Genomic DNA, 19,505 nt, shown 5'->3' on the forward strand with positions numbered 1-19,505 from the left:
CACAGTCTAGGTTAACTGGCATCACTAGCTTGGTGCCGAAATGCACGTTAGAGTGAATGCATGTGTGGGTGTGTACCCAGCGATGGACAGGGATCCCAACAAAGATGTCGTCCTGCCTTTCTCACTGTGCCCGCAGAGATAGGAAGCAGCACTCCACAATCCACTAAAATGCTACTACTGAAAATGGCTGTAATCATAAATGACAGCATGAGAAGACACTTTAGCTGTCCATCATTAAAACCAAGCAGATACAGTAGATTTATATACCAGTCTTTGGCTTTATTAAGTAATACCCATCTCTGGTCCCAGAAAGCCACAATAGATTCAGGCTAAATACAGTGGACTGCTTTATATTACCAACTGCTTAAGACCTGGCAAATGAGCTAAAAAGCTCAGTTAAACAAATAATTCTTTCTGTTGTGCAATTTGGAGATTGGATAAAATGAAAACAAGAAGTCACAAGGACAAAAACTGTGCATCCCAGACCTTAATGTTCTGGATAAACTCAATTACAAACACTGTGATGGACCTTGTGGCTCATGAATGCTAACAATTAGGTACAGTATAGGCACTGCCAACTAATTGCTAGATAGGTATACATACAGTATATTTTATTTCATCTTGGCATGCTGTTTATTGTATTATTTTTACACATTGATACTTGCTTATTTTATTTATTGATTGAAATGATATCAGCCAGTCTATGAATACTCAGTAAATAGTGTGCTTACAACTTTACTAAATATGTGACATTGTAATTTATTGGTATCTCTCTTCTGTCTATAATAAGAGTTCAACAATATCTGGCTTAGTTTTTTATAATTGTAATATAAGGGAGACTTTAAAGACATTAAAAATGCCCAATTACCTCTGAAAACAATAATACTGAATCACACTGGAGTAATTGGAAAACTTTGCTTTCATCTTTTATAAATGGGGCATTTGAGATAGAGCCTATTAAATATACAGCATATTAAAACTTTGTTAAAAGTTACCTTAAGATACATCAATGTATACATTTGTACCCAGTTGCATGTTTTCAGTATTAGGACATCTGCAATTATTTTATTTATTGTATTTCTAAATACTTTATGCTTGTGCCCAGTGTTTTGTAGGCTAACTTTCTGTTAAAATGGACAATGAGTTTCAGTACCTATACCACTGGCCTTGGTTTATGATGCAGACTGGGATTTTTGTTAACTGCAAATTAGTTCTGTAAAGTACATTCTGTTTTCTATTATCATTCTGTGAAACAGTGACTATGATAGTATGATTCCCCTTAAGAGGTTCTTAATTGCACAGGAGAGGAAACACCCCATTGTTTGCTTTGTCTGTTGATCCAGACATCTCTGTGAGCTGACTGCTGACTGTACTAGTATCTGAGACTTAACTGCCTGTGTGTCTGTTTAATAAAATACAAGGTAAAAGGGAAAGACACTGCTCATCGCTCTTGAGTGTTTAAGCACAGTACAGGCAGTGATGACAGCAGATTTAATAAACATAATCTGCCCCACTAAGCAGTCTCTTGTGACGAAGCTGACTTTCAATTCTTAGAAGTACTGTTTCATAGTGCAGCTCCAGATATTATACCCAGCTTTGTTTAGTGTAGTTCGGGTGGGTAGCTGTGTCAGCATGCGTAGGCTGCAAAGGAACAAGTAATAGGTTTATTCCATGCTGAAAAAAAGAAGAGAGAAAACACAACGTTTCGGCCGTAGAGCCTTCTTCAGGCTCTACGGCCGAAACGTTGTGTTTTCTCTCTTCTTTTTTTCAGCATGGAATAAACCTATTAATTGGTTTAATGTACTTCTATTACTGCTTTCCCAGTTTTGGGCTGAACTTGGTAGGGTGTAAGGGGAGGTAAAGTGGGCTACAACTACAATCTCCCAGTGATTAAGAAAAAAGTTAATGTTCATGCTGAAATTTGGAAAAGCTCCTATTGTATGTTGGCTGGTTGAGCTGAGCTGTGTTACAAAAACAAACCATTTGTAAGATACGTATACTGGGGGGAATAAAACTGTTATAGTGAATGTTGAAGACAGTGACAGCTCATCAGACAACAATGAATTTATTCATGTGGTCAATTAAAGCAAGTGACACTGAACCCAACTGAGCCCAAGGCGCAGACAGCAGGAAAAGTTTCTATTTTCTTTGAATGAGTGAGCACAAGTACAAGCTATGCTGAGTGTATTATTATTCAATTCAATTAATTAACAACACACCTAGCACTGCATTATGCAATGAGTAAAAACAAAGCTTACAGTATTAGCATTATTAATAGCACTGTAGTATAATATTAATTTGTTTTATTCAGTTCTTAGGAGTATCAATAGTGGTGAGATACTACTGTATACTGAGTGGCAACATAGAAAGTCATGAACAGCTGGTCACCTTTATTGCAAGAATATCCTGAGAGGGAGTAAAGATCAAGTAAATAAAGTTAAATGAATGGTACATTAATCAGTCTACCTTCATTACTTTGCAAAATGACAACCTGGCTATCCCAAAAACACATCAGATGGTATAAGTTATTGTAGCCATGAGCAACAGGAAACCAGAAGGTGGTCAGGATTGCTAGAGTGGATATCCCTCTCTTCAGGATTGCTAGAGTGGATATTCCTTTCTCACACCCGAAGAAGGCTTCACAGCTGAAAAATTTTGTTTTCTCTCTTCTCTTTTCAGCATGGAATAAACCTATTACTTGTTCCTTTGCGGACTACACATGCTGACGCGGCTACCCATCTGAACTACTATCCCTCTCTTAAGATTTCTATCACCCATAGTAACAAAGCAAAGCTGCTGTTCAGTAGTGCTTAGTTGGAATGTTGTATTTTAGTGATGTAACAGCACACACTATCTGCAGGATGAGGTGCTGATTTGTATCATGGATAGAATAAATACTTTGAAAGAAGACAATGAGTGACACATGAAGTTGGCTGAAGTAGTTTGACAGGAGCTTTTAGGGCTCGGGTGGGCAGTATTTAGAGCAGTCAAAAATTGTGTGGGGAGTTCTATGGGTCTTGTGTGAGTCCTGAGTGATTCTGGGAGAGTGTGACTCTCTGGAAAACATTATTGCCTGAATGAAATTAAAACATATACTGTAATGTGGGTAAGTGATTGATTTGAGATTCCCTGTCTTTTGCTTGGAAGAAAGCATACAACATGGCTTGAACAGTAATATAAAGGTCCTTTGAAAATTATCTGGGCTTTTGAATGCAAAAGGAACTATCCGTGCATGCAAATACTAACCGGCAGGATAGTGACCACTTTTGGGCAAGAAATTCAGTTTAATCGTTGTCTCGCCCATTAGAGGATCATGGATACCGGGTCAGAATGCCTTTGTGCACGGCAAACAGACACAAATGTTTGAATTTTGGTAATGCTATCCAATTAAAACAAGCACAGCAGATTTGACAACAGAAACCACTGCCATCATATGCAATGACATAATTCATTTTTCCCCACTGTTGAAACACTCAGGGTGATATTTTCACTATTGATATTAATCTAAATTGATTAACCCCAGCCCAATGCTACTATCAAATAAGGAGTCTATACACAAACACTGAAGACCTTCTATATTATGACTATGCTACTTCCTCTTGACTAACCTCAACCAGATAATCTGCAGCCAATAAAACAACATCTCAAGACACTAAAAAGTACTTCCACTGCAATCCTACAGTGCTGACTTAAGACTGTGCAAAATTGATTTCTCTGTAACCCCAAAGGGTTTGCTAGTGCACAACAAGAAATGTTAACCACAGGCCGTGGATCTCCAACCATGATCCTGGAAAGTCCAGTACCGATATACTGTAGATACTTGACCTGACCTGAAACAATTTAACTATGATCAATTAGAAAGGTGGTGTGTTCAATTAAGGAATTTGGACAGATCCTAAAGGACCAGTGACTTGCTTAATTGATCAATTGCTCAAACAAGTGCTCCTAATCTTTAAATAACAGGTGATTTAGGGTGATCTATAATAAACAACTGATTTGGGGCTCTAAAGGTCCAGGGTTGAAGACCCCCGTGAAAGGCTATTAACAAAACTTGTGCTGCAGGCACTCAAGACAGAGACATTATACCTAATGGAACACCCATGCATAAACAGGTGACAAAACTAAACAAAGTAATTATAGACCTAGAACTCTCACTTGAATTACATGAAAGTTACAGAAATTATTCTTCTAGAGGACAGTCCACATGGATTTAGAATAGGGGGGCTTTAATAGTTCTTCTTTGAACACGCAACAGCATAAATGGATACATGTAGAATGTATGATATGATTTTTCAAAAGGCTTTGAATAAAGTTATTCATAAAAGATGAATTCCTAAATTGTAGACAACAGGTAATCGATGTAATACATGCATTTGATTTGAAAACTGGTTAATAGATTGAAAACAGAGAGAGAAGAGGGGGTGTATACTCAAATTAATATCACTTAATAATGTACAATAGTACCACAGGGATCAGTATTGGGACTACTCCTCTTTCTTACTTATTCTGATCCTTTAACAATAAGTAAACCAGTGGATTTTGCAGATTATACCGAAGTAAGAAGACTCTGAAGCAAGAGCAAACTCTGTAGAAACTGCAAAAGAACTTCAAAAAGACTTCAATAATGTAAAACCACCTTTGATGTAGACTTGATCAATGTATTACATGCAGATAGTACAAACAAACTATAGATAGGGTATTGGTAATTGTGAGTTTGAAGACTTGCTGAAGCTCAACACGAAATTAGCATTAAGATGATTTTTTCAAGGTAATGTAAGGTAAAAGGCAATGCATTACAACAGGGGGGAATAAAGTGGAAAAGTGAAATAACATCCAAAACAAATTACCTCCTGCCTCCTGAATAACATTTATTCACCACTGTAAACACAAAAGCTCATAAAGAGAACAAACATACAGTAAACTACATGATTTTCAAAACCATAGTCATTCTCTTTCATTTCTAAAAAATACCTGACAGTTATTTACTAAATATACTTGTATATTTGTATTTTTTTTCTTATAAAGCACTCTCGGCTTAATTTTAAATGTGATGGATTATTGAACCTAAAAAATACACTGTAAAATTACAGTTTAGCAGCACTTGATTCCTGGCTGCCGTCAAATTCTTCAGCCTTCTAAAGTTGACTCTAAAACTCCTGGGAGTTTTGGGTCCCAGTGCTGACAGGCTTTTAGAGAAATTACAGTGTCATTAGAGGAGATCTGAAGGTTGCCTATTATCTTATTGCTCCTCTTGGAGCTCACACATCTATCCAAGTCTCATGAATGTAATTGACCTTTCTTCTGTAACAGAGGAAAAGTAAGGAAAAAACACACAGAGAGACACAAGACGCACCAAAGTTAATTTAGATCAACACAATACAACTCTGTGTCCAGAGATATGAAAAGGGCATTCAAATCAATACCAGCACAATAACTTGGCAAAAGAATGTTCGCACCCAATTTTCTCATTGTGCTAACCCCGGAACTGACTCTTGAATGGCTTGCTTCTTCTCTGTTTTTTTTTCTTTCCTTTTTTCTTCCACTTTGCTCGGCATGTGTGTATCTCATGTCATTGTGGCTGAACAATGGCAGGGACTAATCATTATTTAGTTGCACTGGGCCCAGAAAGGTCAGCAGTTTGAAATGTCAGGCTTCAATAGAGCCAGATGCGCATCTTGGCGCTCAAGTGTCCAATTAAAAAGGGGATACCAAGGTGCACGGAAAGCGCACTTCAAACCACAGGGCTAATGAGGCCCCCCGAAAGCTGGGACCCGACAGCACAGTGCTGCAAAGCACTCATCACTCAAAATACAGCCACCTCGATGGTGTGAAATTAGCTTCTTAGACCAGAGAGCAGCCCACAGTTGATAGGCTATTCAGACACCTAAGGAGGCCTTTCTTTACTGATGTTCTGAGTCTGTCTTGATCTTATTAGTAATCTTCACAAATCCATTTCTGTTGTTACACCGAGCCTTTACAAAGAAAAAGGTCTCCTTTGTGGTAAGGCAGAGCATTACGCTGTTTCTTTTGTATTTTGCTATCTGGCTTACGTAGCTAAAAGATGGTTTCCTCAGGCTCAGAAAATGACCTTACAGTACTCTGTACTTCAGAAGCATCTTCTGTAAAGTAACATAAGTGTGGAAAAACCTCCCCTTTGAAGACATATAGAAAATGTCCTCTATCTCAATTATACTCAAACTTGAAATTTTACCCCTTGCTGAATGATGCATCTTCTTTTAAATCATCACATACAGTAAATGATAAAAGGGATACAGATGATTCAGAACTAAAAGTCAAATATAATCATTAAATAGTCATTTATTTCTACGCATTATAAAATCCTTGAAAACAAATTGGATAGCAATATGCTTTTTAATGGCGTTTTGAACAGAAACTATTATTGTTGCTAACTTTATTGTCAACACAGAAAGCAATAATTCATTAAAAAATGATTATATTTAAAAATATGACACAAGAGTTTGTAACCTTAATGATGTTTTCAAATGTTTGACACTCTAGACTGTTTGCTTTAATCCTTGAAAAACATTATAAATGTAAGACATCAATTAATTATACAATATTTTAAAGTAACTGCTAAGATGTTGCTTTATTTTAATTATTACAAAATGGCAATTACAACGTGCAGTACTAAAATACTACATTCTAGAGTGACAGGCAGCAATAGTGATTTTTATTAGAACTGATAAGAGATATTTTCAAATGGTAGATCTGTTCCAAGTCAATTACTAAAATGGCAAATAGTACAACTCTTCATCACAAAATATAAAACTACAGAAATGTTTTAGAATCCAGTATGAAGAGCTTTAGGAATACTGAAAAATTGCCCCTGGTTTTGCAATTCATATGAAGGAACATAGGCATAGAAAAAGTTTAAAACAACTTTTACAAAAACTCGAGACACACTATTGCTGTTTTCGTGATATAGTTCTTTGCCTTTTTCAAGGTTCTGAAGGTCAGGTTTTCTCTTCTGTGGGTTGGGGTAACAGATGCCAAATAAAACTGATAAATTAGCAGGTTTTGCAAACCTCACATAAACATTATTTTAATCAAAGCATATTAGTCCATCCAGATATTTTAAGCATATGGGCCCTGTATCCTTTCTCGCTTACCCATCTGTTTCTCCTCTCCATCCCTATTATTTGTTCGATCACCCAGCTGCTTTCAGAAGACAACACATTCCCATCCCCAGCAGTGCCAGTTATAACACTGTTCCTATAGGGAGCTGGAAACAGAAAACACTGCACCTTGGGTGCAGTGTCATAACCACCCTGTGAAAAAGCACTTTAACAGTTATTATGCAGATCTTAATGAAGTGCATCTTTAAACAAACTATTTGAATGACCTATTTTTAATCTCACTTTGGGTACCACAAATCTTCTCCTCCTCACATGGAGTAGAGCAAAATAATAATTTTGTCCTAATTTGCTGAAATGGTGAAAAGAGTATTTTCGTCCAATCATTAGCCGTTAACGATTTGCAGCTGTTTCTTTTCACTGACTTCACACTGAGAGTGACTCCACTGTTGCTTTACACCATGTGTCCAGGGTACAGACACCCAGCTTTACCGTATCTCTCCTGTAGTGTCCGGTTGTACACCAAAGGACATTATATAATAATAATAATAATAATAATAATAATAATAGTAATAATAACAATTGCTTACTCTCATATAATGCTTTTCTGGACACTCCACTCAAAGCACTTTACAGGTAATGGGGACTACCCTCCACCACCATCAATGTGCAGCATCCACCTGGATGATGCGACGGCAGCCATAGTGCACCAGAACGCTCACCACACATCAGCTATCAGTGGGGAGGAGAGCAGAGTAATGAAGCCAATTCTTAGATGGGGATTATTAGGAGGCCATGATTGGTAAGAGTCAATGGGAAATTTGGCCAGGATGCCGGGGTAACACCCCTACTCTTTTCAAGAAACGCCCTGGGGTTTTTAATGACCTTGGTCAGGACCTCGGTTTTATGTCTCATCCTTAGGACAGCACTTTTTTAGTGTCCCCGTCACTATACTGGGGCATTAGGACCCACATAGACTGCAGGGTGAGCACCCCCTGCTGGCCCCACTAACACCTCTTCCAGCAGCAACTGTAGTTTTTCCCAGGAGGACTCCCATCCAGCTACTGACCAGGCTCACACCTGCTTAGCTTCAGTGGGTTGCCAGTTGTGACTTGCAGGGTGATATGGCTGTTGGCAATATATGATTTAGAAAAATTAGCCTGTGTGAAAGGTGACACAGATTGCCTTCTTGACTCTATGTACTGTTTAGCAAGCATGTTCGCAAGATCTATTCTTAAAATAGATAAACTGGACAAGTAGAAAGTTTTGCATTTCAATTAGATGAAATGCACTGATAAACCTGTGGGTAAGGCATCTGTCTGAGGAAGTTGTACATGTAATTGCATTGTATTGTTTTTACATTTCCTGACAATCTCTTGATTTATGAAGAAGCCCATCTCAAATTTAATTGATTTCATCCTACTTTATGTATTTTTAACAGTCAACTCCCAAACCCTAAATGTATGCTGCCAGGTACTTCATTTGGCAATATGGCACTTTCACCAGACAGGTTCAGGATTCAGTCCTTTAACCAGCTCACCAACTTGCCTGGGCATTGCGGTGAGTCTAAGCAAATTTCTGTTAAGGACGCCTATCATAGCCTGGATTTAGAGTTATTGTGGACAGATGTATAGTGTTACAGCTTTGATGTGAAAATGTTAAACACAGCACATGTCCATGGCTTTGCAAGATATATATACAGTATATAACCAAGAACTCAAAATTAATGCAAAGCAAAATTAATGTAATGCACACAATCTTGAAGGAGATGAGGCTAAACAACTGAAAAGCTGAAACTGAAATAATAAACAAACGAATTTTCCCATTTTCTAATTACCCAAAAAATATTTTCTGAAATTAAAACTAAAAATAAATTATATGATGTAAAAGCTTTCCCTTTAAACAAATCTCTCAATGCTTGGTAACTTTAGAGCTCACCTCACTTGGTGCTGCTGCAGCTTTTTTTTACAGATATGAAAATCAGGATCACTTTAAATGTCACCTGCTTTTATCTGTGGATCTTTCTGTTGGCCTTTCAGCTCAAGCCCAGAACTTTGTGTGGGTACAGGGCCTTGTTGATCATGTCTCAACACTCAAGGATAACATCCTTGACGATAAAGAAAAAACTGTTGTGCCTTTTTAATCTTCTCTCTTAGGAAGGGTTAAGGTCTGGTTCAGAGAAGCAGACAAGCTGGTTTGCATCCAAGATCACCTAGATTTGGTTCTGCGTTTTACCATCAGTTTATATATCACCAGACATACAGCTATATTGAAACCTGATGGATGGATAAATTGATATACACATTTATATTTCATGGCTTGATGATTTCAATTCCTTATTTCCTGGTCTCATTACTATTAAAATCAGCAGCTGCGAGAATTCTTCCTCCCACCAGATGATTCCACCATATTACATCAAATCATTACATTTGGTATCTGTGAGTTCTCAAATTGATTTTAAAACTGTTGTAAGTAAGTGTATCTCTAGGAGCTTTTGATTCCAAAAGTTTTGTAAAGCTCTCTGGGATCTAAAAACAATGATTGCCTTGTTGTAACAAAAAAAAACACCTGAAATCTGCCAGGGATAAAGCTTTTTGCTGTTATATTACAGTACTTGACTAAGGAATTCAATTACACTTGATATCAGCTACTGTAGGCTGAACTGACTTCCTTTGAGCCAAAGTCAGAAATATTCTTATCTGAATGCCTGTTTACCCTCTTTTTTTGTATATTTTTTGTTTTAAATCCATAAGGTGCTCTCAGGTGCTTTCATGTGCAGTATAAAAAAATTAGGTTTGACTTAATTTAGTAATTATTAGACACCTGATTTTATTATTACACAACTTAGGAGTCTGAAATCAACTAATTTACATGAAACATCATGATCTGGAATGTTTTGAGAAACCAAATTCAAATAGAGCCCCAAAACAATAATCTCGAAGCAGTAATCTGTTCTTCGGCAACAAATTTGTGAACTATACTTAAAGTAAATTAACAACTTGAACAAAAATAACAATCCTTGAAGTGAAAACAGATACTCATGTCAAAGCAATAATAATATATTAAATTCTTCTTTGAACCCCCAAGCACAGTGAAGTTAAAAGCAAGCCCTTGCTATTGTCCTGTTTTTGCAATTGAATTAAACAGAGAATAGTTGTCCGGCACTGGAAGAGAACCCTTTCACAATCAAAAATGCAACCACATATTTTGTTGCTCAGAAGTCGCTTGAGAGCAAAATAATTTTTTTTGTTTCCAATATGCTCAATGGTCAGTGGGCAGTCAAACCAGCTGTTTATTGAGGGAATCCATGTACTCACCAGGACTTGTTATGGTCAGAAGGTCAAGCCGCCTCTGTTGCTGAAAAAGAAACAGAGAACAGCCATTGAAGAGTTTGCCTTTGGCAGACTCACTCAAGACATCCATGAATCCACACTCAAAAGAAAGTGATATCCTGATAACTGCAGGTAAGGAGTCCTAGAAAGGTGCTGTAGACAATCATCGCAAATCTGAGGCATGTGGTGGAAAATGGAATAGAACTGATGTTCTGTTAAAAAGAGCAGCTTTTCTTCTGAGATGAAAAAAAGAACTTGTCTAAAACAATTGAGTGAAAGTGGTAAATTCTTTGGATTCCTATTGTTTTCACATCTAACTTTGCTATCTGAAAACCAGATCAATGTGACATGTGCAATTTGTAAACAGTGTCACAGAATGCTTTTATTCAGGTTCCAACAGTCCTGAACAAAATTAACTTAAAAAGAATGAATGAAAAAACTTGTCAATACTCAATCATATTCTGCCTACATGCAAACACAGTACTGCACTTGTGAATAAAAGTTATACGGATGCACTATGAATATGGAGAGCTCAGTTTAAGTGCTTGGTAAATGATTCCCCACAAATCTGCAGACATTTAAGTACCTACAAAAAGGTGTATATATTCATATATGTTCTCATAACTCAAGTAAGAAAAAAAGAAGTTATGTCTTTTTAACTCCTGAAAACATGATGTTTACAAATTGTTGTCCCCATACCCTTGACTTATTCAGATCCACATACATAACATATTTCAATCCAGTCCAAATTAAAAAATGTAAGTACAATTAAGGTAAGGTAATACATTTGAAATGTAAGCTATATTGCCATTACAAATGACGAATATGGCCATGGACTGTAAAAATTCAGAAATCAGCTGTCATCAAAGGGCATGCAGCATTGTGAGTAAAGGTATGTGAAAAGTGATGGCAGAGATGTGTTGTTCAATTAGAAGGCAGGTCAATGTTCATTACATCTAGAATGAAAAACTGCAATAAGGTCAGGAGATATTAAGTGTCTTATCTTTAACAGGGTATGCAAATGTTAAGTATGATGTGCTCTAACTTGTTTCCATGTTTGCTGGACTGCTTCAGGCATAGCAATAAATCAGGGATCTGAGGAAACAAATGAGTTATATAATAATGAGGGTTTAGAACTGAAAACGCCCTTTTTTACAGACAGAGTACTTTTTTTGATGATCTACACACTATTTGAAATATTTAGTTTTAGGGATTTCCTTCCTCAGTCCAAAGGCCTACTTGTAGGTTAATTGGCGTCTGCGAAAATTGGAGTGTGTGAGGGTCTTTATCTGTGTCTGCCCTCAATGAATTGTCTTATGCCTGTTGCTTGCCGGGACAGGCTCAGGCTTCCCCGCGATCCCCTATTAGATTAGGTGGTTAGAAAATGGACAGATTTGATAAAAAAAAATTGCAGTTACTTTATACTGTACCTCCTCTTCTTTCTGGGATTTGTTGGTTGGTATTAAAGTCATGTGTTTACATGTAAAAGAAGTTCTGTACTGGTTTTGTTATACAAAAAATCTATTATGCTCCAACAAGATAAATGATAGGTGTCAATACTAAACAAACTACACCTAGATCAGGGACCTGACTTAGAGAAGTGGATTTATTCTGAAATCACATGAACCACGATTATTGCACATAGACAGAGGCCACTCAATTAACTGTGGGGCGCATTAAGGTAATTTTGTGCACCTATATTATTTATTTTTGCTGTAGCAAAGGGTTTAGTTACCTACGCAATTATAACTTTTTCATAACATTACATTCTCATCACAGTTTTCTTTTATATTAGCTGTTTACTTCTTTCTTGTTTTTTTGCTTTGTACTGAATGCGTGGAAAGGTTGTAAACATACATCTCTGCAAAGTATTATGACTGCAAGCTTTAAAGCAACAAAAACTGAGCAAGGGTCTGGATACTTTCAAATGAGCCATTATGAGCATAATATGCAGACGAATTTGAAAAGTGTACATTTGACCATTGTATGGTGATGCCAATTAGGTTGTACCATTAAATATATTGTAAATCAACAGTGGTACAATTTTATGAGGATGTCTTTGCACTAGGTTCTTTATATACAAGAACATTTGCTATTGTGTATTTAAGTCTTCCTGCTTCAACAACTATGGTCAGGCTTTTGAGTATCACTGAAGACACTGTAATTGAGTGTTTTGAAATCATACCCAATTTTATACTTCAGATGTCCTGTCCAGAGTAAGGACACATATTGCTATCGTATCCCTTTCTCTCTGCCAAACCTTGGAATTTCAGAGTGCTAAATTAATCAACACCTTTTTCTCTCAACCCCAGAGAAATAAAATGAGATCATGTGCCGCACTTACTGCTGAAAATGGAGAATCTTTTTTTATGTACCTTGGCTTTCTTTCTCTTTACCAGTAAGTGGCTGCCTGCTCAGAATGAATTCATAGGTCAGGGATCATGATCAATGAGTCTGCAATCACAGACCACAGCTTACTTCCTACAGATTCAACAGGTTTAGTAGAAAACCACACATAATCAGAACACGCTTTAAGTGTTCCCCTTGAAAGTAGATTGTATTACATTTGAAAAAGTCCTCCTTAGAAAGCATCTAGTGTACTCATTTACAAGAGCTGATGAAGGATCTATTGCTTGCATACACAATGTATTGTGTGCTGAAAGAAAAAAAGAATAAACAACGTTTTGGCAGTGGAGACTCCTTCAGGTGTCACAGATAAAGAAGGCTCCACAGCTGAAATGTTGTGCTCCTTTATTACTTTTCAGTGTGTTCCTTTTCTTTACCTGCTCCTTTGTAGCCTATGCATGCTACCACAGCTAGCTACTCAAACTTATTCTGTATAGTGTCCACCAAAGGTACTGGGACAGCCAAGTCAAAGGTGTTATTTTTGCTAATTCTTAATTATGCTATCACGATGAATGGTAATGTGAATGTTAACTACAATATAATATACATTTTACTGTTGGGTAATTAATTTCATGCTTGCATTTGACCTCATTAGATCAAAAATAAAAAATGTGCAAACCAATGACTTCAAGTGACCATTAAATACTGCGAAAAAAATTCACTGTAAGTTAAATTTGTGTGAGTGCAAAAGTCAGTACTTGGCTGTATATCTTTTTGAGGCAATAACTGCAGTCTGTAACCCATGTTATGTGCAATACTTGGAAATGCTTTTCTGTAGTCACTTTGACTTATCTATTATTAAGTGTTCTGAATTCATTTTATTCTCCAACATGTAAAATACATGTTCAGATGGAACAATATACTAAGATTGACAAAGCCAGACTAACATTTTCCTATTTTTATTTCTCCCTTTGATTGCACTGGCCTTATGTTTTGATACATGACTAATAATTTTGAATGTATTTTCTTCTATGTAATATTCATATTAATCTCAAATATAATTTTTTCACTGTAAAGCAAAATAGCAGTATTGACTTTTCGGGGGCAGAAGATTAAAACAAACAAAATGGACTTCCAACTTCTGCCTCCAGAGAGCAGATATGGGACACCTTTGCTTCCTGTTTTTTTTTCCTGTTCATTCATCTTCTCATGGCTGATGAGATGAGTGAAGGCAGCAGCATTAGATCTCCATCTTGTCTGAACCTACGTCCTTTTACAATACGCAATCAATATGTACATATATGATCACAGACAAGCACTGTCATCCTTTACCTGAAGCAATATTACTCACTACTTTAATAAGTGCTTGTTTAACTATACTTAGTTGTGTCCTATCAATTATTAATCACAGCAAATGCTATGCTTGTAGTGAATTAACTAACTGAAGACACAGGGTTTCAGTGCTTGTGTCTAAAAACTAGATATTCACTGAAAACAGAACATACAGTACTTCCATGACATGCTCCATTTGTTCCTTCTGTAGATGTGGACTGGTGACTGTGATATACACACAATTTTCTTGGTGAAGGTTTTAAGAACATAAGCACAAAAGAAAAGTTGGCCATTTGGTCCATCTGTTTGGTAGTTAGTAGCTTAGAAGCCAAATTATTGGCACCAATCACATGGGTGATTGCTCCGCACTTGCTCCGCACTCCCACAACCCTTTGTGTAAAGAACACCCACTTGTTCTCAGTTGATATACACTTCCTTGTGGTTTCCACTTGTGTTCGTTCAGTGTTTACTTTGCCAATGCCAGTAAGGATCAGACTATAAAGGGTCCGTTCTTTCAGCTTGTCACTGTTGAACATCCCTATAAGTGCTGGTTTTGTCAGCAGTTAGATCTTATGTGTCATTTCAGTTGTAAAGCTTCAAGAAAATAAGTCTTGAGGAGGAGTCGGTTGTACCTACAATAATGACTCAAATAGCATTAGAAAGGCTATATATGAGAGGAGAGCATATGGACCTTCTTGCTTGTTATAATTATTGCTAGTAGCTTAATAATCGTAGGTCCTCATCCTGCTGCTTTCTAAAGTACTTACTTAAATAATATGGTTGGGTAATTCCAGACACCCACTATCCTCATCTGCCTGTTTTCAGTTGTATGGTACAGTACATGTATTGTAAATGTCTTAGGCATTTGTCACTAAAACAACACACAGTCTGTAAGGTGTACAGGAGGTCTGATTCCTGTGCTACAAGTATTATTTCTAATGTTTTTGCCAGTACCATGGCACATATTTTCCATAAGTACCTAATAAACCAAGACATCCATTTTATGATTAGTAATAAAGTACTATAGATGAAAATTCACCTATCCATCTATTATGGGGTCGCAGAGGAGCCAGGCCCTGTCCTGAAAAGCCACCGGTGCCACACAGGATACACCCAGGACGGCATGCCAGTTAATCGCAGGACACGACACACACACTCTCACACCAGGGCCAATTTTCCCAGGAACCAATTGACCTACCAGCAAGTCTTCGGACTGCGGGAGGAAACCACAGCAACCGGAGAAAACCCATATGAACACGGGGAGAACATTCAATCTCCACAGAAAAAGCACTCGAGAAATTGAACCCAAGGCCCCAGTGCTGCGAGGCGGCAGTGCTAACCACTGTGCTGCCCAACATGAAAATCATCCTTGAATATTAATAATCAATGTGAATATGCAAATAATCCATTTGTTGTAGATGTCGCTGGGGCGATGAGAATGTGTGAAACTATCTGATGAAAAATGAAGACTTGGTTCTCTTGGATATTAACCAATCCAATGTCTTATATAAAACAATTATCTTTAACATACTAAGGTCTGAGACAAAACCTGCTAACGTCCTAAGCATACATTATCACATTATTAATAGTCATAGAGGACGCTGCTGTGAAATATGATAGTTACCAATGCCACGGACATAATTTCATTTATTACTGATACCCTAGCAACCAACAGTTGGAACATGTTTTACAGAAATTTCCTTGAGCATTTGAGCTAACAAGCAGTCCTCTGTCACTGAAACCATTAACTTGCAGCTAAGCCACCTTAACTGAAGAAGAATCAGATACACATTTCCCAAAACACCGCTGCAGAAACAAGAAGAGGTTCTTAAATTTTGTACTCTTTGCCCAGAAACACTGGCAACCTAATTCTAGGATGCATCCAAATCTACTTTCACCCAACGCATCCAACCAACAGATTTGTCTACAATTCCTGCGGCGGCAGCAGGACAGGTTTCAGCAGAGCTCTAGTTCTGAGAGGGTGATTGTGCAGCAGAGGTCACTGTAGCAGCGTGACAGATAATAACCCCTGCCTGTTCCTTTTCTCCAGCCCTGGTGATGCAGCGCAAGACCTGTTGGACCTTCTACACGCTTCTCTGAAAGGCTCTCATGTTACACCTCATCGCTCGTTACTGTCTGACAAGAATCTTCTTTTTGGTTCAAGTCCACATAAACAATTTTAGTGCATGGACTAAAATAATTTTGAATGAAAAATATATCATACAAAATGTACTGTATAAGGCTTGTATAAATATACCTGTATATGACTTTTAAAGATACATTTTTATGAAATAAAATAAAAATAAAGAAATATGCAAAAGACCAGCTTCATGTGACTATGGAAATTATGATTTTTCAATATCAATATCTTATATCTGGTCAAGGATTCAGAATGTCAAAGTACAGGGGGCACATTTTAGTAACCTGTTTTAGGTTTATCGCTCCTGCCTTATTGAAAGTGACAGTAGTTTTTTTTCTTCACAAAACCCAAATTAGCAGACACTCTCTTGAGTGAGAAATTCATTGCCCGTTTCTAGTCAAACCAGATTCTGCATAATATTCATGTCTGTCTTTCTAGTTCACTCTCTTATCTTTTGATATCAATGTTCATCTCTCTGGTATTCTCTTCTGTTAACATAAGGCAGAATTCTCTAAAACAGATCACATCAGAGAGGATGTGAATCTCTGATATACCTTCTCTGCATGTAGTGGTCCCCTCTGTTGGGTACATTCAGAACTGCAGGCTTGACTGTAAGAGGAAAGCAGTCTTGTTTTTTCAAAAGAGCACCACAGGCTCATTACAGATGTTCTGTTTATACGTTTTCAGCATGATATTATATTAACCAAATAACGAGGCTTGCTTGAAGGACTTAAATAATAATTATATGATGAGATATTTTATTAATTTGCCTTTCAACCATAAATAAAGGTCAAGTGAGACAGCATTTCAAAGGCTTTTTAATATTATTTTACATGGAAAAACAGATGCTTCTAACATATCCATTTTGTCTGTCATATAATTATGTTTTATTGTTTCCTTTAAGTGGCAGCATTTCAAAATAAGTATTTCACAAGAAGAAAAACATCTTATGCTAGGTCATCTATAGTTATCTGCTTGGTCCTTAAGAAAATACTATTTTATTTTGCATATTAAGTGTGAAACTCACTCTAAGATCTCAAGAGTCTGTGCCAATCTTATTTGAGAAACTGCATTGTTGCAGTTAACAGTTCTCCTGTAATACAAACTGCTGCTCTTACTTCACAGGCCTTCAATTATCTGTAGGTTATTCCTCAGACATCCCATCAAAAAAGTGCCGGACACCACAGCAACTAAGACCAATGAGTCTCATACTCTAACTGTAGACATAGGCAGAGCTCAGCACTCACTGTTGCAGTAGTCCCAACCATACGTACATGAGAAGATATGAGAATGTAATAAAATAAATGATCAGTCTTTTCCTGAAGATCTTGTATAAGTGATGAATCTCCATGATTCTAAGAACACAAAAGTTATAAAGCCCTGCTGCAATAAATCACACAGATTCCTGAATGCAGAGTACGTAGTGGTATGGCCAAAGAAGATGTGTGGTGCATTAGCTTTATTTATGACACACTCCTATACTATACATGTTGGTGCATGTACAGTATGCTATCCTTAAGCATCATATTCATCTACAGACACAGGAGCAACAGGACGAGGAAAATTGGTCCAATTAATGTGTTTAGTAAGAACACATCAAGGTCAAGTTTCCACTATAAACGTACTTAATTTCCACCAAATATTTTTGTTTCAATCAATTTGCTTTAAATGGTAATGATTGTTGTTTGACCTGATAAAAGAAGCTGAAATGGAATGGATGGGTACATCAACAACAAAACAACTAAATTCAAAGTTTCCATTTGGACTTTCTTTGCAAAAGGTTTTAGAACATTTTAATAAATTGTCATCATCAATAGCAAGTTTAACTCTTCCAGACATTCAAAGTTTGTATTTCATATATATTTGAAAACTATAAAAAAACTGTTTCAAGACATTACATAGTGAACCATTTGACTAAGGCAGGGGTGGCTGAGAATTGGAATTTATCCTTAGAAATCATCACTATTATCATACAAAAGCAACACTGTAGTGAGGATGGTGCAGTGGTGAAACGGTGAGTTAGCACTGCTGGCTCGTAGCTCTTCACTCCTGTATTCTATATTAGCCTGTGGGACTTTCTGTGTGGAGCTTGCATGGTCACCCTTTGCTCACATGGTTTTTCTCTAGGCACTTCAGTCTCCACTCACCTTCCAAGGACTTGTGGCTAGATCACTTTGCCTCTCTAAATCACCTTACGATGGCCTGGTGGAGGTCCACCTAGTGCCATGGGTTTCCTGAGCCTTAGAAGGAATTAGTGGCTTTCTGATCCTGGATGGACATTGAAATCACAAAACATTCACAATAACAGTAAACATTCTAAGACCATAGCAACGGGCATGTAGGATCAACAGTTCTGGCAATACAATCTATACATCTCACCTCACACTGGACTTATCATATTTTGAAGTACCTGATGAATAAATTTCAGGAGACATTCACCGGCCTTGGTGCCAGCCTCCTCTCTACCCCCCTTCTGCCTGCTAGATAACAAGGGGCAAATGTCTACCACTCGATGGGGTGGAAAGATTCAGTTGTAATACCATGTCTCAGTCTGCCCCAATCCTCAACCCTGATGGCATTTATCCTGAGATAATTAATCTACTGTGAATTAGAGCATTACAGAGCGCTAACACCCTTTGCTTCACAGTCTCATTGTCACTCCTTACATGGATAAGGTGCTTAGTGTTTCTGAGGAGGAAAAAAATCACATTAGGGAAGGCAATCCTGGGCAGAAAATGGGATTGTATTAATCTGTATCGAATTCAGCCAAGGGCTACGGAATCCCACCACCAAAAACTCTGCTAGCCAGCCAGGGATTATATTAAGTGGGTGTCCAGCACTCCTAGGTTGCTAGGTTTTACAGAGGACACATACGATATTGTTGCAGATTGGAGTCTGCACAATGCTATGTCAGGAAAATAACTGGTGACTGCAGGTTGCACACTAAACAGAGTATTCATCTGTTGGCTTATGAGTTTTGGAGCAGTGGGAGTCTCGGTGCAGGAAAATAGGTTGAAGGTGCTAGGAATGTAGGACAAGTTGGTCCATTTAAAAACCAGAGTGGATTTTTGGGGGGTATACAATACCATATCTCGTATAAACCTCAGAGACTAGCTTTTGGTAACACAGTGGTTTAGAGGCTGTGAGTTTCTGTTTTCAAAATAATGAAGTGCTAGTGATTCCTAATTAGAAGTAATAGTGATTCCTATTTACAGAATATTAATGGTCTCTTCAAACCAGACTCTCTGCTTTTTGTTATTT

At 37.4% G+C, this 19,505-nt stretch overlaps 1 protein-coding gene across 4 annotated transcripts in view; it reads right to left on the minus strand.

Moving 5' to 3' along the window:
- Positions 1-19,505, minus strand: part of bend5 (BEN domain containing 5) — a 513,667-nt gene that overhangs the window by 174,861 nt on the left and 319,301 nt on the right. For all 4 annotated transcript variants that reach the window (XM_088598977.1, XM_088598976.1, XM_088598975.1 and 1 more), the window contains one exon: positions 10,412-10,451. In XM_088598977.1, the coding sequence (XP_088455103.1) occupies positions 10,412-10,451 (40 nt within the window). The remainder of the gene's footprint in view (positions 1-10,411; positions 10,452-19,505) is intronic.

The sequence above is a fragment of the Lepisosteus platostomus genome, chromosome 11, assembly GCF_059453375.1.
Source record: "Lepisosteus platostomus isolate fLepPlt1 chromosome 11, fLepPlt1.hap1, whole genome shotgun sequence".
NCBI lineage: Eukaryota > Metazoa > Chordata > Actinopteri > Semionotiformes > Lepisosteidae > Lepisosteus > Lepisosteus platostomus.